This window comes from Gallinula chloropus, assembly GCF_964237585.1.
Source record: "Gallinula chloropus genome assembly, chromosome: 2".
Lineage (NCBI taxonomy): Eukaryota > Metazoa > Chordata > Aves > Gruiformes > Rallidae > Gallinula > Gallinula chloropus.
In genome coordinates this window covers 142,210,226-142,234,549 of record NC_140086.1, presented here as the reverse complement: position 1 = coordinate 142,234,549, position 24,324 = coordinate 142,210,226, and the positions used below count along the sequence as shown (strand labels likewise).

General features: G+C 36.5%; 1 protein-coding gene across 1 annotated transcript in view; it reads right to left on the bottom strand.

Moving 5' to 3' along the window:
* The window catches only part of SLC39A12 (solute carrier family 39 member 12), a gene marked incomplete at both ends in the record, with an annotated part of 31,082 nt that extends 14,389 nt beyond the window's left edge, over positions 1-16,693 (bottom strand). The window contains 6 exons of the mRNA XM_084279762.1: positions 215-387; positions 2,561-2,732; positions 7,128-7,330; positions 9,431-9,638; positions 12,062-12,343; positions 16,424-16,693. Coding sequence (XP_084135888.1) covers positions 215-387; positions 2,561-2,732; positions 7,128-7,330; positions 9,431-9,638; positions 12,062-12,343; positions 16,424-16,693 — 1,308 coding nt within the window. The remainder of the gene's footprint in view (positions 1-214; positions 388-2,560; positions 2,733-7,127; positions 7,331-9,430; positions 9,639-12,061; positions 12,344-16,423) is intronic.
* Positions 16,694-24,324: the final 7,631 nt, after the last annotated feature.

Sequence of the window (24,324 nt, the reverse complement as noted above, 5' to 3'; positions counted from 1 at the left end):
AGCAACTCATTGATTTCTGATTCTTACTACTTGGAATCTCTTTCTGAACTACAAAGTGCAAATGTAATTGGAATGCTGGGTAGTTAGTTTACAGATTTCATGGAGAGCTTTATTTTTAAATAGATGAGGTTTAGACAGGCTTAAACAAAACTTTGTCTACGTGTGTGTGCATATGTGTCAACATTTTAAAACCACAGAAGTGCACATTACCCACCTGAGGAATAAGGTGTAACAATGCATCTCCAGAAAGGGTCCCAACAGCCAAGCCAACAAACAGCTGTAAAATGAGCGTATAGATTTCTTGACAGGAGTTAAATAAAATGAGGGTTGTACCAAACATAGATCCAATAGTAATAAGTAAAACAGCAACAGTGCTGTAACCGTACTCTGTAGGGAAAAACAAATGAAACAAACCAAGGGCACCTTTAATCATTGTGTATTTACAATTGTGTTCCCGCATGTTTTGTGTTTGTATTTGTTTTTGAGGCTGTTTTGCTACCTCTCTGTACAAGCACACATAGAAGTGATTCATTGTGCCACATAGATTTTTCTAGTTATGTATGATAGAGATGACAGAATCTGAAGCCTAAACCCATTAACTTTTTCAGGCTTTACAGGTAATACACTCTAATGCCTCCAAATTTCAGACCTGAAAGAGCTAAACAGACTGTGACTGTGCAGATTAGAGACACTCACAGCAGCACAAAGAATGCTGGTCTGCATTTGTTTCCTCTCTTAACAGATTTATGCCTGTTATTCTATGTCCTCACATGCCAGACCTGTTTATCTTTACAACCAATACCACATTATTAACCAAATTATATTCAGGAAACAAACCAAGGCCTAAAATCTCAGATAAATGTAGACATCTAATTTATGTTGTAAGCATAAAATTTTTGGTCCAAATTATGTTTACAAATGTGCTGGGGACATACACTCCTTTTGCTCCTATTTTTTGCAGGTTGCTGGGATTTTCGGAAGGTTACTCTTTTAATTCTTCAGTTACATACTGCTCACATTTCCAAACTTTTGCACAACATGAATGCTGATTAATCCCTATGATGGAGGTAAAACACTGATGGGAAACAGACATAAAGGAACTGATGTCAAAATATTCAAGACTGTCACTTAATGTTTCACACTTTAATAGCACTGCAGTGCTCAGCACCTCGTAAAATCAGACAGTAAATTTTACAGGCAGCACATCCAAATACAAGGGTATAGCAGATACTTATGGAAGGTCAGGCCTTGGTGACTTAGCCAAAACAGCACAGCTTGTCAGTAAAATAGAACAGAGAATAAAATTAATAAGCCTGTTCTCAGGTCACTAGGTCACACACAGGTCAAGCATGAAGTCCTCTGCCTCTCTTAAGTCAGCAGAAGTGTCCCTGTTTTCATGGAATCCTTCCCTTGCCAAAAAGCACAGGGAAAGGGTTGCAGCTACTAGTTCCTTCTTGTGATTGAAGAGTTCAGCTTTTCTCATCTACACAGACCTCTCACCTTTATGAAATCACTAAAATATCATTGATTGGGCTAGTAGCTTTTGACTTGAGACACTTTTACTCACACTGTGAATTTGCCATGGACCTTGTACGTGACCAGGGTAAATTCCTTCCTTTTATTGTCCCTTGATTCCCCATATGAAAAACAGACATATCCCTGAAAGCTTACTAGCTCCTAAAACATTAAGTTGTCTAGAGCTGGTCATGTAGATATTAGGATAAAGGCATTGATTTGTAGCCTACAAGTGCTGCTCTAGATGCGGGTGATTCTGGTTAGATGACCATTCTTTTTTGCTCACTTCCAGCTGCAAAACTCCACACCAGAAATGCCCCTGTAATACACAGCTGTGTAACCACTTCCCAGATATTGCTGGTTCAAAGTGTAAACAAAACCAGGAAACACTTTAAGAAACCCTTAGGTCAGGTCAAATTCCAATATTTTTAAAATTTTTGATATTGTAGACTGGGGTTTGTTTGCAGAAGAAGTAGAATTGGCAGAATGGATGGGGCAGAAATCCCTGGTCGCAGTGGCATGCAAGGACTATATAACTGTGACTGGAAACAATCTGATTATAGTCTAAGTCAGTTCTTGTTCCAGCTCTATCGCCCAAGTCCTGCTGCCCATGTGACTGGTTTTCTTCCTACAGTAGGACCCCCAAGCTTCTCTGTTGTGAAATATCACAACAATGAAAAAACAGTAACATTCACAGTACATTTATCTATATTTTTGCCACATCATGGTATAAAATGCCAGCTAACATAAACTTGAGGCTATATACAGGTGCAATGTAATGATTCTAGAATAAACCTTGTGGTAATTCCACAAAACAGGTCATTGCTACCCAGCAAAACATTCATAAGGACCTATCATTTCTCAGTATGGTACTATTAGCTGACATATATGCTATGCAATTATAGAAATCTTAAATTACAGAGTGCATAAATCTCATCATGTTTTGATTTATTGTTATTAATTAATGAAACATCTCCAGAAGTTAAGCCTCTGTACCCTTTCACCTGAATTTTCACAGTAGTGTACTGAAAACAACATAACTCACTTTCCAAAGTTGTTGGTGGAAGCTTTGTCTGCTTGGAGTCAGGAAGCTGACATGAACAACTTAACAGTTGCTGAATGATAGCTGGACTGATTTGCTTGAAGTGGTCCTTAGAAATAGAGGAAGAACTATTTTTTAAAAATATCTTCACAAGTTCATTGGCAGAGAAACAAACCTATGTAGAAAAGTATACAGTATTACTGAATATGTTGCATATAGCAGCTTTTAATGCTAAGGTTAAATATGGAAGCTTAGACTAACACAGTGTTATACAATCTAGAAAGAACTTGCTTTCCATACATTCTTTTCTGGTTATATTAATTTCAATTACTTCTATTTTTATTTTTATTTTATTCAATTAAAGTTTGATACTTCAATGTATTTCAGAAAGACCAGAATCTTTGTCACAAAGTAGCAAAATTTCTATGGAACATCACAAGGACCTGGCACAAAAATATCTCTAAATATTTTATTGTTATATGTGCTAATAAAAATATTCTAATGCTTATACAAATCACATTCATAGGAATTAATATATGATACTGCCAGTAACAAGGCAGTGCTGTAATTTGTCCTTGTGCAGCATGTTTGCATTTTTAGTAAGATATGGAACTAAGCTGTGTTTTTATTTCTTTTAATAATGGTGTGTCACTTTAAGGAAAGCACACTAGAAGGTACATAGTCTAGATTTGCCTTAAAAATTCCTTAATAATTGTATTATTAGAGGTACTTAAGAATCTCAGATACTTTTTGCTCTTTTTAGAAACATCTGTCAAAAAGAATTTTTTGTATTGGGAACCCTTGTATTTTGAAAAACTTCCACAAAGGCTTGGTTGTCTCCATGATGAGAATTCTAGTGAAAATGTGTGCAGTTGACATTTGTTTATTTCTAGGGGCAATTTCCACAAGAACTTTAAAAAAGAGGAAGTCTGTATCAAATATGCTTTCCTAATTAAAGGAATTACCTTGATGTCTTAATCCCACATAATTAGTTGTGATTCAATTAAATTCAAAGATTAATATTTGTTTCTTTTCCTTAAAGTAGTCTGCACTTGAGAATCACGAGATTCCTAAATATGATCACTGAATCTTAGGTTCAGAAAGAACCTTAGAAAATTGCTTTTTAAATAAAAATTGGAATTATCATTAATTTTAAATAACCCAATTAAAAAGCAACATCTTTCTATGGTTGTGCATTCATTAGTAAAGTAAATTCTGCCTTGTAGCTCACTAAGTGGCTGAATGAATTGAGAATATTTGACTATTGATACACCTATTCTGAATACCACATTCAGGTCTTCAGGAGGACAGGTGATCTTTCTACCTATATCTAGTCTGTTCAGCCTCCAAGCAGAGGAGACTGTGAAGACAATTCATAGACAGGAACAGCCATATTAGAAAAGACCTTCAGTTTGCCTGTTCTAGACAGGGATTTTTGACTCTAGAAGCAGAGAGCACCAACATGTGGTATGGAGTTGGAAGTCTAGCTCACAGGGTGGTTATGAGCAGCGTTCCTCACTATTCAGTACAGGGGCTGATATTATTTACCGCCTTCATTAATGACCTGAGCAATGGAAGAGTGTCCATATCCCATTCACAGATGAAATTCAACTGGGACAAGTAGTCAATATGCTGATGGGCACTGCTGATATTTGGAGGGATCTTGACAAGCTAAAGAAATGGTCTGACAAGATATCCAAGAAGATAGAGACAAATTTATTGTTCTTCACATAGAACAATCCCCTGTATCAATAAAGGCTGGGGAAAACTATCTGAACGGTAGATTTACAGAAAAAGCCTTTGGGTCCTGATAGACAACGTGAACATGAGTCACCAGTGTGCCCTGGTGGCAATGAAGGCTAACTGCATACTGGCCTGCATTAGCAAGAGTGTAGCCAACAGGTAATGGAAAAATATTATTGCCCTCCGCTGAGGACATCTGGATTGTGTCCAATTCAATAATCAGCAGTACAAGAAAAACATTGACAAATTGGGGGAATGCCAATGGAGGGCCACCAAGATGGCCAAGGAACAGCAGCACATGTGCAGCGAGAGCGTGAGGGGTCTGGGTTTGCTCAGTTTGCAAAAGAGAAGGTAGGTATCTTCAGTCTTCAACTACCTATTGGGGGTTTATAGGGAAAATAGAGCCAGAGTCTTCTCAGAGGTGTACAGCAAAAGGATGAGCGGCACCACATAGTAGTTGCGGTAGGAAGAATTCCAATTTGCTGTATAAAATCCCATCAAAATGAGAGCAATAAAGCACTGGTACAGGCTTTCCAGAAGGACTGTGGAATTTCCATATTTGGAGACATTCAGAATTCAGCTGGACATGTCTCTGAAACTGGATCTGACATTGATGCTGGCCCTGTTTTGAGAAGTAGGTTCGACAAGATGAGGTCTGGGATTACTATGAACCTAAATTCTAATGTGATTTAATCATCAGGAATTTTAAAAGAAAAAGCAAGATCTCATCTGGAAAAATAAAAACACATTAAAAAAATATTCTTAATGCTTATTTAGTAAAATGTTCTTCAAAGTCTTGAGGCATGAGGACCTGAATCTTTTCCAGTTTCAAGCCCTAGCCTTTTAATCTTGATATAATAGGGAGGCAAAGTACTAAGTCTCCATTAGTAAAGCAACTTATGTGTGTACTCCTGGAGAATAATACTGAAAAAGCAAGTAAATCAAATTTGCATATTTTTATATGAAAAACTGGTTGGATGGATGGATGGATGGATGGATGGATGGATGGATGGATGGATGGATGGATGGATGATATTGGTTTCCAGAATCCATGTTTCTTTAATAGGGAATAATAAAAGAATACACAGATATTGGTGATGTAGTTTAATGGAATTTAATATTATTGCTCTTATTAAATCATCTACTACTTACTTGGTATATATGATTTTTTTTTAACAGTAGAGATGATGACTTAAAAAGAAAGTAGTGACCTTTTTTTCTGTGATAATTTTTCAAAATATAATTCCTATCTGAACATCAGACTACAGATTTTAATGCGGTTAGCAAACACAACCCATAAGCAAGTCAATGCCTCATATGGAGCAGCATCTGTTACTAATGGAGCACAATGGCTATCGTAGATATGTGCAGAAAGCAGGAGACAAAATTAGCAGCACAATGCTGAAACGCAAAGCCTTCTAATGGAATGATATCTCAAAGATAATAGGCATAGCTAGAAAGAAGTGGAATGGGATAAAAAGGAGAAACTAGGAATTAATAAAGGAGAGAAAATGTCTTCTCTCCAGATGTCTCTGTGATTTATTTTCATATATGCAGAATATTTGGCTCTCAATTCAACTACCAAGCATCAGATAACTCCCCTGCACACTTATCTTTTGTGATACAGCTACTCTCAGAAGTTTAAGAAATCAAAAACTCTGTTTTATAAATTCTTCTAAACCATTTTAACTCTTGTACAGATATTATCACTATTGATTTCTGACCTTCATAATCTAAAATTAATATGAAATACATTTAAAATTATCTTAATTTAAAATTATTTTGAGATCTGATTAAATGCTGATCATAATGATTATACTTTGTGGTCAGCTGGGAAGAAATGAATGTATTGATAGAGTATGTAAACATTTGCAATAAAATTACAGATGTATATCTGTCACAATGTCATTTAACCAGAATGCCATTTGTCTCAGTTCCACATCATAAAATGACAACACAGCAAAAGTGAATTGCACCTCTATTGTTCTCCTAAATGGAGAAGATACATTGTATGTAAGTTAACTTACTGAAAACAAAAGAAGCGTATTATTTGCAGTATATGTTTCAAATGTATTCATCATAATGTATCCAAAGTATATACTTTGAAGTCTCCTTTTTAGCCTAAGGAATGCCTTCCAGTCTAAAGGATGAAAATCAGTTACCGTCACAGTCAGCGTAATAATGAAAATGTATTTATTTTCTAAGATTTCGGATAAAGACAACATCACTTGCGATGAGCCACTGCCCTCCTACCACCTCAAAGAAGATACTAGGTGCAAACAAGAAAAAGTTCTATTTTATGGATTCTATATTTTCTAAAGGAGGCTTTGGAACCCCACAGATGGCTATTAAAAGTGTTTGGATAAGACAAATCTTCAAAGGCTTACAAAAGCCTTTTATAAGAAACTTACCTAGAAACCTTAATTTATTTTTTAATATGTACAGAACAACCTTTTCTTCTGTACATTCACTTAAGGGGCTCTAAATGCTCTATGATAAAAGGGAATAAAACCCTTCTAATAAATATGTGAAAACTCTGAAGACATGGTACTCAGTCCTCTGTGTCTTGAAGAAATACCTGATTCTGAATATCACTGGCAATTCTGTTAGCCCCTCCCAACTCCTTTAATCACAGATTCAAATTCCATAAAGTTCTTCAATTAATATTTAAACAATTATAAAGATATAAAAACACAGTTCAGTATCTACCTCCCTTGTTGAAATTAATAAATTTAACCTCAAAATAATGTAGTGTTTGCAAACCAACTGAACTTTTACCACTGAAATTCTGTGCCCAATGCTATTAATAACAGAAAAACAAATTAACCTGATCCCAATCTGTGTTCCTTTCACGATCTTCAAAATAACCCTTCAGAAAGTCTCCTTTTGTATGGTTTCCTTTGACTGGAATATTTCTGCTTCCAATATCTCTGATTGCCATACTATAATGTCTTCTTCTGTGACTATTGAATTGTCCATTCACAGTGCAGGTCTTTTTGGCTGTAAGCACATTTAGGAGTTGTTCTAGTTCTAATAATTAATTAGAAAACAGATATGTTACCATAGCAAAACACATATTTTAAAAAGGTAAATCAAAAGTAATTGTTAAATTTTTCAGGTTTAACATTAATCCAATTCCTCATTTTAATACTTCTTTCTCTTCTCAGTTCTGTTCTGTAGGTAATTTCTGCTTAAGACCTCTAGAAGTTCAAAACACCTATACACTCAGCCATTCCTTCTCTACAGTACCACACTCAGATGTTTGCCTATGGTTATCTCAGAGAAAAAGAAATGTCACTGAAAGGCAATTTATCTTCTATTTAATCAACCCTCTCTGCCAAAGTTATCTACAAATTACTGCTAAATAGCATAATCATTCTTCAAATTTTCCTGTGCAAATGGAACATCATGCTAAAATGCCATAGTCCAGAAAGACAAGTAAACCAGATAATTTACAGGGGGAACTTTCTAGAGTATCCTAAAGGCAATATTCAGGATGCTATGCTGCCCTTTGCACTTCAGAAGTGGAATACAAGGCAGTGGAGTTTCTTTCTCTTCTTGTTTAGTTGCTAACCTGGAAACATGGCTGTTTATGGCACTCAAGTAGGAAGGAGGGGGCCAGAACCCCTAATCCAAATCTGAGACAATGCAGGGATGTGTCCTGTGACATAACTTGAGTGCATTGTGTGTGCCTGCGGATGAAATGCTTGGTTATACAAAGGGGCTTGCTCTATCTTATATATTGTACTTATTATCCTATTTCATCTCTGCATTTTCAAGATGAAACTAGAGTGAAACCTCTGCAAACCTAAGTTTGTCCATTGGAAACAAAGGCATTCCACAAATTAATTTCAAAGGAATTTAGATCAACAAGATTAAGAATGTTTCCATGTGATAATCCTTTATTTTTTAATGTGGTTATTCAGAAAAAGAAAATGTTATAATCTTAATAGCAAATCTTACAAAAGGCTTGTGATAAGATGTTCGTCTACTTTCTTTGTCTTGAGTAAACAGATCTGAATGGAGCTGAAGCTAGATTTGTTTTCTAAGTGTAGTCAACTCTATTTTCTATTTTTGTGTTGCATGCTGCCAGTTCCTTGCTTTTTTCTCCAGTTACTACTAAGAATTAGAAGAAAAATAAATTAAATGGACATGGACAATTTAATTAGCTTAGGTTTAGAATATCCTTACAGTAGAACAAACTGATTAAGAAGATTTTTTTGTTTTTTTTGAATAACACTCTAACTCCACCAACCATAAAGTCTTGCTTTTGTCTTCACTGGGGTCTGGGCTTTACCGTATACAGATAGGCAGTAGCCCTGTGCCAAGATGACTCCATCCATTTTTATTGCCAATTATTTTAGAAGATCTGGCATGGCAATTTTAAATGAAGGGTTTTGCTACAAAACCAATGTCTGCATGTACAATCTAGGAATTCAGGTTTAGGGCTGAGGATTTCGGTCTTTTTAAAATTTATTTACTTCTGTGATTTAATGTGACTCTGTGTATTATTATTTTGGACTATTTAGAACTTTCTATACCTGTATTTATGGTTAAGCAGCATTTCTGCTACATCTAGTAACCTAGCTCCTTAAGACAATGGACTTTGTATACTCCAGGCTCACTGACAGCGTACTAAGACCAGAAGGTGGGCAGGGAATTCCAAACTGCAAAAGTGTTTTCAGGTATGTCTAAACTGAGATGTGAGTGACTAAACTGCCTTATCTGGCTACCATACATGAATCATCCTTTCTACCCCTAAATGAGTCTTGCAGTTTATCAAGGTCTGCCTAAAGGAGCAATGTAAATGAGTCCCAGTGAACTTGCCCTCACAGCTAGAATCCTACTCTCAGAGCTCCCCTGATTATTTCAGGCAGCGCTGAGCAATTAAGTCATAAATTAATGTCACAGTACACATTTAACAATCACAGTAACAATTTGTTACAGATTTATCAAAATAAAGAGTAACTTTCCAGCCTTATTTTTAAATTTAGAAAAAACCTATTTAACAGCTCTAAAATGAAATGGCATTTCAATGTAAACCAAAGTGCACAGTGTTTCAGGCATTTAAAGATAGTTTACATCAAATGTGTTTTGGAAAAGGCAACTAGAGACAAATAAATAGCTTACCTGTCACCTGGAGCTCAGTGGTACTGTTTAGAGAATTGAAAATATATTTTATAAAGAATTCTGTGGAGGGCAAACTTGCTTTCCCCATACAGACTCCTTGGAGAGCCAGGGTAATGATTAAAGCAGCCAAGCGTGGAAGAGTGTTTTCATCAGCACCATCTCTGTCCTTTATATCAGCATTTTTCTCCAGAGTACTCACATCAACACACTGAAATCAGGAGAAAACAGCATGAAGACAGCCCTGGTCACCTCCATTTAAATAATCAGAGTGACAGGAGAAGAAACTGGAGAGAACACTTTCACAAGCAGCCAGGGCAGAAAAATACAGATTAAAGCTGTAATTGACAGTAGGATGGCAAATGTAGAACAGAGGACATTTTCAGGAGAACAGGCACAGAATAAAAAAGCCTGAAATTTTTCTCAGCATCTGATGGTGAAGAAGTGTAGTCCTTCACTCAGGTTACTTTACTTTAGCGTTATTTTCATGCTGTTTCTCTATTTCTATGTCCTCCTCAATTGCACCTACAACTACTTCCAGAAAGTGGCAGGAAAGGGAGGAGTTTTTGTTATGGCACAAGAAATTGAGTCCAAAACTACAGACTCAAACTTCAGAAAGAATTCTTTCAATGTTTTTCATTCCCTACTAATAAATGGAATTAATAATTTGTTATGGGGCAGTTATTTGGGGACAATATGGGAAGATAAGATTCTGCAGATAAAGGGTGACTTCCCTGCTGGAGCAGCAGTCAGTCATGTACACCCATGGGTGTGGATGTGCGCAGGTCTGAAGTGAGGGAGCAGAGTACAGCTCTCTCAGTTACCTGGAAACTTAGCCCTGTTTTCTTCCATTTTTGCCTTTCTTGTTTATTTTCATTGCAAACGGTTTAAGTTTGAGAGAGACAAGGAAAAAAGAAAATAATGGCAAAAATTATTTAAGCTCATTTGTCTCTAACCCATATTAACTAAATTGAAAAGTCAACCAGATAAGCCAGAACAGCAATAATTTATTTTACAGATACTCATCCCTCTCTATATATGCCTTAAACACTGCAGAGAGGAGGCTGGCATTTCTTTTCCTGTCTATCCATTGCACATTTACATTTCCACGACCCAAAATTTCACTTCTCATTTAAATTAATATATTAGCTTCTAAGACTGAGAAGAGGATATTTTCTGTGAAACCAAAACATACAAAGAGCCACCAAAAATGCTATTTTTCTATTACCACCCTGCATCATTGGCCCTTTTCCATAACTCAAGTGTTGTGATCCTAAGCATTTTAAAGTCTATAATGTTTTGTGTACCTTTCATAAAAAAAAAAAACCCAAACCTTTTTTCCCTCATGTCAATGAGAGGTGAAGTCTCAGTTTCTGAACAGGCTTGACAACTGATTATACTGCCAGCATAAACAAACAGACCTCACAGTAAAGCACTTTATGGACTGTTACTCTGACTCTGACATGCCAAATACCCACCGATGCTTCTTTACAGTTGCCCAGATACCACTGGAGTTCTTGGAAATCGGCACGTTCACCAAGACTCAAAACCAAAAGTACTGGTCAATGAATAATTTATGATGGGAAGCGACTGCACAAAGAACACAGAAAGAGGAGCAGGAGGCCCTCAGAATTGTGCTGCACAGCCAGAACTCCTAGCCATCTTCTCTTTGCATAGGAAACTCTACTACAGTATGCTGTAAATTAAAACCTAATGAAATGAAAAAGGGAAAATCCAAAATTTGAAATAAGCCAAATTTAACTGTATAATATCAATAAATCTAAAGGACTTCTCACAGCAAATCAACCTATACTTTAGGAATTATCCAATCTGGCAAAAATTTACTTTAATTCCCATTAGAAGGAAAACAATTTTTCATTAGACTGTGAACTCTAGAGTATAACTCTATTATTTTGTAGACCCTACTTGAGGTAAGGAACAGTGAACAGTGGTGAGAAAACTTGCCGCATGTTTCCTGACTTTAAAAAAGATGTTTTCAGCTTAATATACTCATTATACTTTTATTTTAACTTTATCTGTATCAGTCTCTCTGTAAGGCATATTCATGCTGGTAGATAATTACCACAGATATATGCATCCAAACTGAAAGAAGCCATCATATATTTGGGCAGGTTTTTATTCCACCCTGCTTTGGATGGAAATGCAGGGCTTGGCAAGGTCCTCGTCACAACAAAGTGATTCATTATTTCTGCTATACAGCAAGATCAGGTTTGGAGCTGTTTTGCTTCATACCATTTAAATACAATCATTCTTAGTGTACCTATAATAATAAATGCAAGAGATGACAAAGTATTTTCTGTCATTGAAGTCAAGTGCAAGATCTTGCATCTACACAGCGACATTCTTTTCCATCTGCCCTAAGAAGGGCAACAGTATCTAAATTACCTATTGGGAATGGTCCCTAACATCCACTCCATCTCCCCAACCATGTCTCAGCAGATTCTGTGGAAGTGCTAGGTAGCACATGCTAAAAGCAAGCCATGGAGAAGGCTACTATTAAACAGAATGTTATTTATTATTTTTTCGGGGGGACTATGATACTAACACAATGTCTGAACTCCCCTAAAGTATTAGTAAGAAATATGAAGTTACTTTTATTTATGTTTTCTTTACCTGGGTTTCTGTAGTTTTAAAATGTTGCCTTACTGCTGCCAAAATATCTTCAGTTTCATTCCGTGAGAAATAATAACAGTCTTCATCGTGTCTTAGACAAAGCATACTCTGTAGGTAAAATTTATAATCCTTATTATCAAAGCTGAGTTCTGAAGAACAGACATCTCTTTGATGAAGAATGTAGTAGAGGAGAATAAGAGAAATTCTCTGAAATACTTCTTCACTGAGATGGTCTTCCAAATCTCCACCAGCTATTAGTAACAAAGCATCTGGTTCAAGGCACTGTGAAAAAAATAAATAAAAATTCAACTTAATTAATGCATTGCTAGTTAGCTGCAAATACATTAAGAAAAAATAGGAGAATTCAGCTCTTATGTTTAAGGGATCGAACCTAAGCCTACACAGGTTGATGGGGTATCAGGAGGAGAGTGCAGGTAATTCACTGCAGTTCTATGACTTCATTGACAAGTATGCAAGTAAATTAAGACTTAACTACAAAACTAGATCTCATCAATCATTGTAGAGATTTGAGTCCACTGGCTCCAAAACAATTTTTATTTCTAGTTTTAAATATAAGGGCTAGGGCTACTCGTATTTTTACCTGTGCATTTTATATGCATTTATATTATAAGTAAAAAACATTTCCGACCAGCAGTTAGTTCTGGGTTTATAAACAGAATTTATATAATATTCAATGCAAGACTTAATTAATGCTGAAATCATACAGCTATTTTTATTTTTTCTCAATGAATTCTGTTAACTGGAACAATTTGGTCCAGCGTAGAGGTCCCAGTAGCATTTAGTCCTCCAAAGGCAGTTCAAGGGAGATTGAAATGATATACTCACCCTGTGCAGGCTTTCTGTCTGAGCACAGACTGTATATATATATTTTAGAAAAAGCATACATATATATAAAAAAAAAAACCTTGAAGTTTTCTTGACATAAAGATATATTCCAGAAATTTTTGCCAGCTCAAGCGAAAGTTAGTTTTTAGGATTAGACCAGAAGACTAACAGAGTTCTTTGACAGATTATGGGAAATAAAATACAGAATTCCAGAATAAATTACCTTTCTTTAAGAAACCCTGTATTTGCTGTATATCTTTGTGCAGCTGTTTGGTTTTTTTTCCAGCTAGCTCCTTTCCAAGCATGTTATAGGAGTGTCAGCTAATGTCAACTATTACAGTAGATCAATCAGACTGTACATTTCCGAGAAGAAACTACAACACATGAAGGTACTGTGGGGGGAACAAAACTGCACTCTAAATCCAGACAGAACTTAGTCTGTCATACTAAACTCTGGTAGCTACAAGCATGTTATGTTGGTCAGTATGGCTCTCCTTGTATGTTTGCTTATTTTCCTACACAGAAGCTAAGTAGAATCAAACACAGATTGTCATGTTCAGAAGCCTATATTCCTTGGAGCTGAGAGACCTCCTACATTTTAACAGCAACAACCCCCCAAAAAATTCTCACAAATACTCAAAAAAAAAAAAAAAAGAGAGAGAGAGAGAGAGAGAACCGTGGATGGAAATTGCCAAATTAAATATTTATATTTGTAAATAAACTATATTACCGTATGATTAATCCTCTGAGCTCTGAGCCCTTGTCTATTAACATCTATAAAGCAGCTGAAGTCACCTGTTTTTTTCAGCCTGGAGAAGAGGAGGCTGAGGGGGGGAGACCTCATCACAGTCTATGGGTTCCTGATGAGGGGGACTGAAGGTGCAGGCATCGATCTTTGTTGACCAGCAATAGAACCCGAGGGAACGGTATGAAGATGTGACAGAGGACGTTTAGGTTGGATATTAGGAAGAGGTTCTTTACTGAGAGGGTGGTCAGGCAGTGGAACAGGCTCCCCAGAAAAGTGGTCACAGCACCGAGCTTGGGTGAGTTCAAGAAGCATCAGGACAAAGCACTCAGTTCCATGCTCTGACCTAGCCGGCCCTGTGTGGAGCCAGGAGTTGCACTTGATGGGTCCCTTCCAACTCAGGATATTGTATGATTCTATAGTTCTATGAATTTTTTCTAGTGCATGTACTGGAGCCAGGAGGAACTGGGGCTATTCTGCTTTCTGTCCCAGAAGACCTCAGCCAGCCTTTTCAAACTCTTAGTCATAACACAATAAACACACTGCATGTAGTGGAAGATTTTCAAAGACTGCTCTAACATTTCTAAACTCAGCAAGGATAAATTGTAATAAGTGAGGTTTATGCAAGGAAGATGACTAAAAAGGAAACTGCTAATTGGGAGGAAGCAGGTGTGCTGTAGAAGATGTGGCTACTTCATAGTATATGGGTAGTCCATACACACTGGCCCTCAAGATACCAAGAGGATATAAATTAGTTCATCACTGGTTGTTTAGCTGTTACTACCATCTGCATGGCCTCAGTTTAGAAACGCTTCTTTGCTATAAAAAGAGGCCAACTTGTAACCTGGGAACTGAACTCCAACTTACTTTTTTTTTTAAAGAGGCCAGAAGTTAGGAAAAAAAATCTTGTCACTGCAGGAAATACATGACTTTTGTGGGCTTTGGAGATCAAGTGTTAGATGCCCTTCAACAGCTGCCAGCCCCTGTCTGAAGGGTTTTGCAGCTGATATGTAACAACAAACCAAAAAAGGGTCTAAAAAAGTGTTAAACTTCACTGCCTTTGGAAACATCATTAAAAATGTGGGAAAAAAAATCTGAAAAGAAATCCATGTGATATGACTGGCAACCTGGATTTAGAAGGGAAAGTTGATTCTGACATCAATTATTTATTCCCAACAACTATGGGAAATACAATGTCAAGCTTAGGTGGGGCATTCTGTCTCAAATTTTGGTGATCTTGAAGGACAGCAAAATCTTTTTAAATAATCTGGAAGATTTGTGCCATATGGGCTGCATATGACTGAAGATGCCTTTTCTCCCTTATTGGTTTTCTGTGGACAACAACTGCGCTCACATGGCATTGGCAGTGCAGGATGTATGCAGGGTCACGGAGAAGTACTGGAAATGGTGAAAGTCCTCAAATTCTTCCCACAGGAAACTTCCAAGACAAAGCCTAAAGAGAGCAGAAGTCTTGACCAAAATACACTTAGACTTCTTCCATCCAAGGACACAGCGGCATGCTTTCCATAAATAATTACAAACACAAGGAAAAAAAAAAAGGCAAACCAGATGAGGAAAACAAAGACCTGAACCCTTGTTTTGTGAAGTTTAGTATGATCCCATACCCGTTATTGTTTAATGCACTATCAACTTTTGATCTGGGTCCATACCTGGTACATATTTGCCCATATGTGCAAAGAGAAAAACTGTACCATCTTTTGCATAAAAATGACCCATGTAGAAAATAATAGGCACCTATGTGCTTTATGTATGAAATTTTGTACTGTGGCTTATATGAAAAATAGGAGCATTTGCAGAAAGAGCCAACTCAGTGAGTAGTTGTCTACTTACTGCATGGGAGAAAAAGGTCTCCATCTCGTTGGCTTGACAGTCATGTTGTGAAAGAATTCATCTTTAGGACAATCCTTGTAATTCTGACAAAAAGTGACGCTCTGCTGTATGTAGGTCACTGAACAATACCAGAGCCAAGACTGCCCAAGCCCTCTGCAGTCCCTTTCAGCTAAGTTGCTCACTGTCTTCATCCCACCAGAACCTACGATCTTGTTACACATGTTCCTTTCTCTGTAAAACCGGAAATCAGTTCTGAAAATATTCTCAACTCAACAGCCAAACCTTCTGTGAAGCTGTACCCTGGACTATTTTCACTTTTAATTTGGATTTGTTGATTTATTGTTCTGCCTTTGATTTTCCTTAACCTGAGCCGTTCACCAAAACCCTCCTCTAAACCTTGCAATTAAAAAAAAAAAAAAGAAAAGGAAAATGTCACTTCCAATGAAGTGGCACATAAATCCAAGACAATACTGCCTGGGTTTTATTTTTATGAACTAAAATTCAGAACCAAACAAAGTGGCAGAACTGTTCCCCATTTTTTACCTATGTCTTTCCACAACAGAAATCCTGTGTCCGAAATTTAAGCTCATACTTTTATAGTTAGATCAGGGTAAAGAAGAAAAACATTTGTTGGAAAATAAACACTTCACAACTTTTAAAAGGAATATTATTAGTGTTATGCAACTGAAGCATGCAGTTTTTAAGGAATGCCTGTCATGTTTGGAATACTTCTTCATGAGCTCAAACAATAAATATTAATGGTTCAGAATGAAGTGATTAAAGCAGGGACAATTTTCTGCAGCAACAAGAAAGCCTTTACACATTTAGGTTTTGTATTCAGGTGAGTATCACTCTAATAAATAATTTTAGAACTCACTGATGATCCTGTAAAGATATCCCTCATTAATTGAAACACTAACCAGATTACAATCCTCTTGCATGCCATAAATCCGCTGTGGGCACTCAGCTCTCTCCAGTAAGATTTTGACCAGTTTTCGTGAGTGGTTCATGTGGAGCTCAGTGTTGTCAGCTGAAAGAACGCGTAAAACTTCCATCAGATAGCCTCGGCTGGGAGCATAGCTGCCATCCTGCCCATGCTCTTCCCCAGGCTGTCCTTCAGCAATGAGCACGCTGAATATGAAAGCAGAACATACCACCCCAAGAGCTGGATGCTTGGTCAGAAAACACATCTCCTCTTCCTGCAGTGCGTGATCTGCACTGAATGTTGGACTGTTGTTTGCACTCCACAGCTTAAACTTGAAACCTGAGGAATCTGAATGGTAAAGGGGAAAAAAACCCCAACCCTTTCATTAGTGTGAATGCAATATGTTTGAAAGGATTTATTAATTGGTCGGCTAAGCAGATTTGCAGTGACAAGCTGTTTTTGAACAACAGGGAGCCTGTAAGGGCTTTACAGCCCAGAACAGCAGGAAACTAAGACAACCATGGCCTTAAAACTTCTGTAGAATTACCAACAAGAGGTTGCCCTTCCCTCCTCATAAAAGTAAAGTGTATGGTTTTCATTTCAGTGTTATTGCATTCACTAATAATCTTCTTCAGTAAGAACAGGAAAATATCATAGCTTTCACTTTCATTCGATTATGAAACAGGCTTTTAGTAGTAAAAAAAGCTGTAAATAAAGATTACTATTGTAATTCTGATATGAATGTACAATAATTATGTTACACAGCAATGATACAGTGCAGGTTTTATTTTCAAAACACTTAATCAACGTTACTAAACTCCAGCTATACAGGACAAAACAAGAATGAACAGGATGTGCTTACAAATTAACGATATTTTATGATCAGATGAAAGTGTTACAAAACTGAGGTCATTAATTCATTCACACAACTCAGTGCATAAACAAAATAAATATACTCCGGAAACAATGAGCTTAACTTGTTACCTCTAGATGCAAAGACATTTTGTGGTGTAAATCTGCCCTGTCACTATCCTTCTTAATGCACCATCGCCTTTGCTTTAACCGTAATCTTTCTCAATACCACAGCACAAGAAACATAAAAGGGTTTCACTTCTGTTTTCCACAAAGAGGTTTTCATTTTATTGAATGGCAGATGCTGGCAGTGACATACATTTTCAGATGATAATTCACTTATGTTAAGCAGCCACACATACACTCAGATTCTTTTAACTGCAATATGGTAACGTGTGTGTCGTATTTTAAAGGAAACTCTGCTAAAAAATGTATTTTAAATGAAAAAAAAAAAAAACTACTGAATTCCAATTGGCATTCACTCAGATAAAGATTAGTATGTTTTTCAATGTTAGAAAATCTTTTGGTGTTGAGATATATTCTACTGTTAGCAGTTAGGAACATGTATCAGCATTACGAGGATGCACTTATTTCTAAACATTATTTTCTTACCTTCTGAAGGGAAAAAGAATGCTTGTGTATCTAGCTTTGTGGCCTTCTGAATCCTCAGAACTATTTAGCTGCTGGAAGTCCAATGTTTTTAAAATTCCTTGATGGTGCTCTGGAAGCTGGAGAGGATTAGTTTATTGCTGCCTTGAAAAGTTTTCAGTTGCTATGGAGAGAGCTGCTCTTAAGGTAACAATGGAGGTGGATAGGAATTAGTACATATTCTTCTTGGCAAGTCCTAACCATCATGTTATTGCATTTATTTCACATATTTTAGAAGTTATCATTTTATGTAAACAGTCTCTGCTTTTTTTCAGCAGTGCAAGATGTATAAAATCTACTGAAGAATGTCTTTCATTACAGTGGATAATACATGCAAGCACTCTACTGTTCTCTACATTACTACATTATCTGAACAATTTTACAACAAACCTGAATTTGGGGTATTTTTCATTGAAACTTTTTTTTTCAAATATGAGAACTAAATAAAAAAATTCTTTTCAAGCACCTCCATAGAAAAATGGGGGGGTTTTTTGGGAAACACTGTCAATAGAGAACGGGCTCTTTCATCCCCCACTTAGTCAGTGACACATTTGCACCAATTAAAAAAGCTGGGATAGGTCACACTGCAGTGAAAAAGATTTTCTTCCACTCATATTTTCCAGAGGGATGCTATTACAAAGTTGGCATTTACATCACCATGCCATTACAATATTGTTGCACTGAAAGTTAGTGAAAACTGTCATGACTGACAGATTTCCACAGCAACAGGTACACCAGTCACATCATTCTCCCACCTTCCAAACCCTCAGTGTTGGCTCAACAAATCCTGTGAAGCAGTAAGCCTGTAGTAATAGAAAGATCCTAATTCTCCATAAAGATAGATTGACGAAATCCCAGGTTCTAAAAAGTCTTTGATGTTTCCTATAAGGTGGTGAGCTCAAAAGGAAAAGCCTTGTTTAGTAAGGCTGAAGAATGGCAAGTGATACTAGCTACCAAAAAAAAAATTAAATTATACTGACTATACCAGCTTAGGTAAAGTGCAAAATGTAAACACATGTCCTCAAAAATCCAAAGTACTAGTACATGGAAGTATGTACAAGCTTTGGCATGATCAAGGCTTATCACCGGCTCTTGTTGCCCAGAGAAGCTTTGGCTGCCCCCTCCCTGCCAGTGTTCAAGACCAGGTTGGATGAGTCTTTGGGCAACCTGGGCTAGTAGGGGGTGTCCCTGCCCATGGCTGGGGGTTGGGACCAGGTAATCTCTAAAGTCCCTTCCACCCAAAGAACTCAGTGACTCTATGGTTACAAGATTTTAAAATTCAATCATATTACTAGAAGTCAATTACAAAAAGGTCCAAAATGTCAGATTTGTTCCAAAATACTTTTTATTTTACTTCATTAATTACTAAATATATTTATCAAACTAACATTGCCAAATATGCAACATTGTGCAAACAAAAATTACATAAATTTTAATCTGAAAAATATATTTTTATATGAATAACTGAAAAGCAGAAACACATAATACATATCTCCTCTAGCTTGTATAAAATTTGCTATGTGAAATAAAGCTAACTACCTCCATATTTGTTCCACTAATAAAAATAATTCCTTAGATAATGAGGCAACACCTTCCAGCATTTAATTCTAGGGATTGGTCAATCTCCAAAGAAACCCAGAGTAGGTTTTTTGGTATATAATTTGCTGGTTTGTATATAATTACGAATTGAAACTAAGAATTAATTCCATCCAAATTTTATGTACAAAAAGAGGGTGAATTATTTCATTTTGCTGATAGAAACTAACATTTAAAATCACATTTGATGATTTACATAACACTGGCTGTATCTTGCATTAGTATTTACATTACAGAGTGACAGTGACAAAAGAAAATATTCAGTGTATTGAAAAGCAACAGCTATTAATTGGTACAGGACACTGTGGCTGATTTCAAAGGAGAATTCACTTCCCTTCTTAAAGCTGTGTTGCAAACATTCTCTGGCTTGTAAACGAGTTTCTCAGTGGTGGCAAAATCACTGATGGGAACTCAAGTCTTGACCTCTGTTGTACCCCTAACATCAGGGCAATACCTGTCATCAAAGATTCTTTCTGTCTACACAGCACTTGGTTTACTATTCTTGAAGTAATTGCTAGCAACAATTGCCAAGTCCTTTTCTCAAACCCTTCTCTTGTAGCATTATTGCCCTACTACCTATCCTGATGCTGTGCCATCTGATAAAATGGGACCGTACTAACAGCAGAGCTGGGTCGGTAGATGACTGTTAGAAGTTTGCTGAGATAGACATAAAGAAATCAGTACAGTGCAGTATTGGTACAATTTATGTACCAATGGAAATGGTACTTCTCAAAACTCTTATTTTCAATTAATGATTGGATTCATGATTTCAAACAACTGCATATCAGAGTTTCTCCACAGACAAATGCAATCTTTCATTACTTGGAAAGTTCAGATAATAATATCCTAACTTCCATTCTCAATGAATAGGAGTGAAGGTGATATCCAAGGGGCATAACCAGACACCAATCATGATAAGCACGTGCAAGAAGCCCTCATTCATTACACAGGATTTTTATTTATTTATTTGTCTTTAAATGAGCCAATAAGACTTACTGCTGCTTATCTTCTTGTTTCTCCCACCTACGCACCTGCTGCGAGAACAAAAGCAAGTTGCCCATTCACAAATGCCATGAATAACTGCACTCTGTAATTTACTGGTTTTCAAAGGATCAGCGAATCAATTGCACAGGAACAGGAAACTCTTTAGAGAACTCACTCTGAGATGACAAGGACATTCCTATGAGCTCTACTGATCTGACAAATGGCTTATTTGTATTTTGTAAAGCAGAATGGGAGAGGATGTAGGCATTATTTTAACAGGAACCCTACTGAACTTAACAGCTTAGAGAGAAATGCAACCGTATAACTCTTATTCCTTAAATACTGTATAACTTGTTTTGATGGATGAAGTGAAAGCAGGTTTTGCCCTTTTATTAATCGCAGCAATTATGGCAAATAGAAGGAAATCCTGTGGTACTGTAGATGTCCTCCATGTTATTAATGTGATGTGTGCACATTGCTGTAATTACAGCCATAGGCAGCATATTGACATATGAAAGGACTACATTTTGCATGTAATTTGTGTAGACTTTCAATATATAAAGCATCTTTGCCAATGAACGGATGCCAGAGTGCTGTAATAAAAAATGTCAGTGCTTTAAAATTGCCATAGTCTATTCAGATCACTGGCCTCACGTCACTCCTAACAATATCACATATATTAAGATTGCCAATGAATTAAAATAAATGAATGCTATTGAAATTCTCTGAGTTACATATATTATTGTAGAGTGTTTTATATATATACAATATATGTCTCTGAAATAAGCTTTGACTTAGTTCAGGACTTTGAAATTCACCTGTCAGCAGAAAGTTTCCTTGGCTTGAAGCCATAGACCCTTGTCCTATCAATGATGAACAGTCCCTTTAAATATTTGTAGGCTGTAATTTAGTCTCCCTGGAGCCTACTCTTCTCCAGGCTGTAAAAGCCCAACTCTGTGACTATTTGTATACCACACCAAATATCCGCAATTGTTACACTGAAGTCCTGACTGATCTGATCTACTGCACCTGCTTCACTTAAAAACAAACAAAAAAATTACCTTCCTTCTACTTTATTAATTAGGTCCTCTTTGCCAACTTTTGAATGGAAAAATGGCTTATTTTTAGCTGCAAACATTTACATTTTCAAGAAAGAAAATTAAAAAAAATACAGAATAGGTCTTTTCTAGTTGTGCAGATTCATTTAATACAATCTGAAAATACTGAAATATTGAATATTTAAAATATTCAACATATTTAAAGTAAAATCAATATAGATGCAGCTTAAACAAAAAGCTTTAACATGCATTGATATTGTATCAAAACACTTGGAAGTAGAAAACCTTTATCAGATCTTTTTTTTGTACTGAGACTGTTTCCAGGTAAGTAAATATTTGTACTTGTTCTGGCAAATTCTGGCAAAGAAGATGGAACTTACTAAAAATATATACACAATCAGCCAAGTCTGAAATAGAAGTTTGCTCCAAAACAAAGGTACAGAGTAGGCAGGCTAATTCCAAAGACAGATTTACTCCTCTTTCCCACTAGACTGCTTTCTTAAGAACTAAATGTTCTTAAGACATGAAGGACACATTAATGTCCTTCAACTCAGCAGTTAACAGCACTGGCATAACCAGGCTCCATTCCATTCCTGAAGATTGTTTCCTGTTTCTATTTGTTTTATCTAGTTATACAAAATGCTCATTGTCCATACTTTTAAGTTACATATCATGTATCAGACATATCAGTGCAAACACCATGGAGTACTGTGAGTTGGACAGCAGATTTCAAGTATGGACACTGAACTCCTCCTATGCTAATCACCCCAGAAACCTCAGGTCACTGCCTGAACACCTGTCCCCTGTCCAGAAAACGAATGAAGCTATGGTATAGGTTTTTTCACAACTAATGGTATTCTTGTATTATAAGCGATAATAGGGAGGTCATTTCACTGACTAGTAAAAACACATGCAGGGATCCTAGTCAAGAGGACAGTGCAGAATAAACAAATAAATAATGTTAATGTAGAAACATTTTGGCACTAAGGCAGAATGCTGGGTTTCAGGGCTGAAGCCCATGTCTGTCAGGTACCAGAAGACAACTTTCTCTGAAGCAGCTGCTAGCAGGATAGGTATCACACCAGTGGGCCCTGAATTTCATCAAGTATGGAAAGCCTTATAATACTCAGCTGCAAGTGATCAAGTCTTTGTAACAACATCACTCATTGTGATGTTGGTTGGTATTTTAAGCTTTAATTACCGATTTTGAACTGTTACCACCCAGATAATCTACGACTAATCAGTACCTGTAATCTCCCACACACTGTTCCAAGAACCCCTTGCCTGAATTTTCTATTTAGTTCTAATTATAACCTCCTGTATAGAGAAGAGTAACAGTCTTTATTAAAGTTGTCTCTTCATCAAGACAGCAATTGAAATTGAAAGTAAATAACCTTTCTAATTTCTGAACATTTGTGCCCACAAACTATTAGTTTGTCTACTGCATAACTTCCAGTCTCCACTTACTGAAACGTAAGCGGTAACTAGAAAGGAAAAAAAAAAAGCTCTTTGAAAACATGTTTTATTTAAAATAATGTCTTTTAGAAAATGACTAGCTAGAAGATACCCTCACACAGTTCCAATAAGATATTACTTCCTCTTTTAGCATATATAACTTATATTCAGTAACATGGAAGGATTTCAACCTGTACCTTCCAGTTCATAGTTTTATGGACAGAAGGGACCATATAAGATCTTTACACCGTAATGGATTACACAGTAATTGCATTTAAGCATGACAAAACACTATACCCAGGAACTTTTGAAATAAACCCACTGTGTGTTTTCCTTCTAAGATATATCTATGTAGAAAATTCCGCCCTTACCAAAAACTTAATTTGAGGGTCTAACTCATCATAAGGAAAGTTATTTCAGACCTTTGTTATCCTCAGCTTTAACGTGTATGTGTCCTACCTCCAGTGTGGATTTGTTTAGCTGCAGGTACCATGTTTTTTCACTAAACATCCAATACAGAAGAAACCCTTTTACAAACATAAGCATATGCAGACCTTTACCATTACATGTCAATCTTTACTGGGATAAAACCTGGAGATTCATTTTAAATCTCATAATAATACACACTTCCAAGGTGTCAGCTGCCATAGCTTTTTTCTGAGTATCATTACAAGTTTTCCACATGTCTTATTGGAACTTAGAATTTTTACACATTATTGCAGCAACAGTTTACCTTGACATCATATATAAAGGAAACAGAATTACCTACTTAGTACATCTCAGCCTTTGTTTCTAAAACTGTGCTCACGATCTCACCCACAGTTCTACATTGGGAGCTCATCAGCCAAAAGTATCCATGATGCCATCAGGTCAGCATTCCAACAGCACCATCCCTCATTTTGTCAGGGTTGCTCCATCGTATTTTTTCAGGCTTTTTCCCTTTGGGACTCTTCTTAGCAATCTAAGGATTGCTAAAATTTGGATTATTCAATGGATGCCTCTTGTGGAGTACATTTTCCCACCATTTTTCTGGTGGAATTTCCACCTTCTCACTAAATTTTGGCCTTAGTAATTTTTTTCTTTTTAATGCTAAGAGATATTTGATTAAAAATACCCAATTTATGGTGACAAGTCACTCTCAAATCCTTATATATTTAACTTGCTATTCATGAGTCATTTAATTGAGTCAATATTGCCTCATGGGATCCCATCAAGTAATTTATTTTTTATTTAAATTGCAAAGTCATTCAGGAATCAGGAGAAAGCTTCATGGAAGCCTAGGCTTCTGCGCTGGTAACTCTGT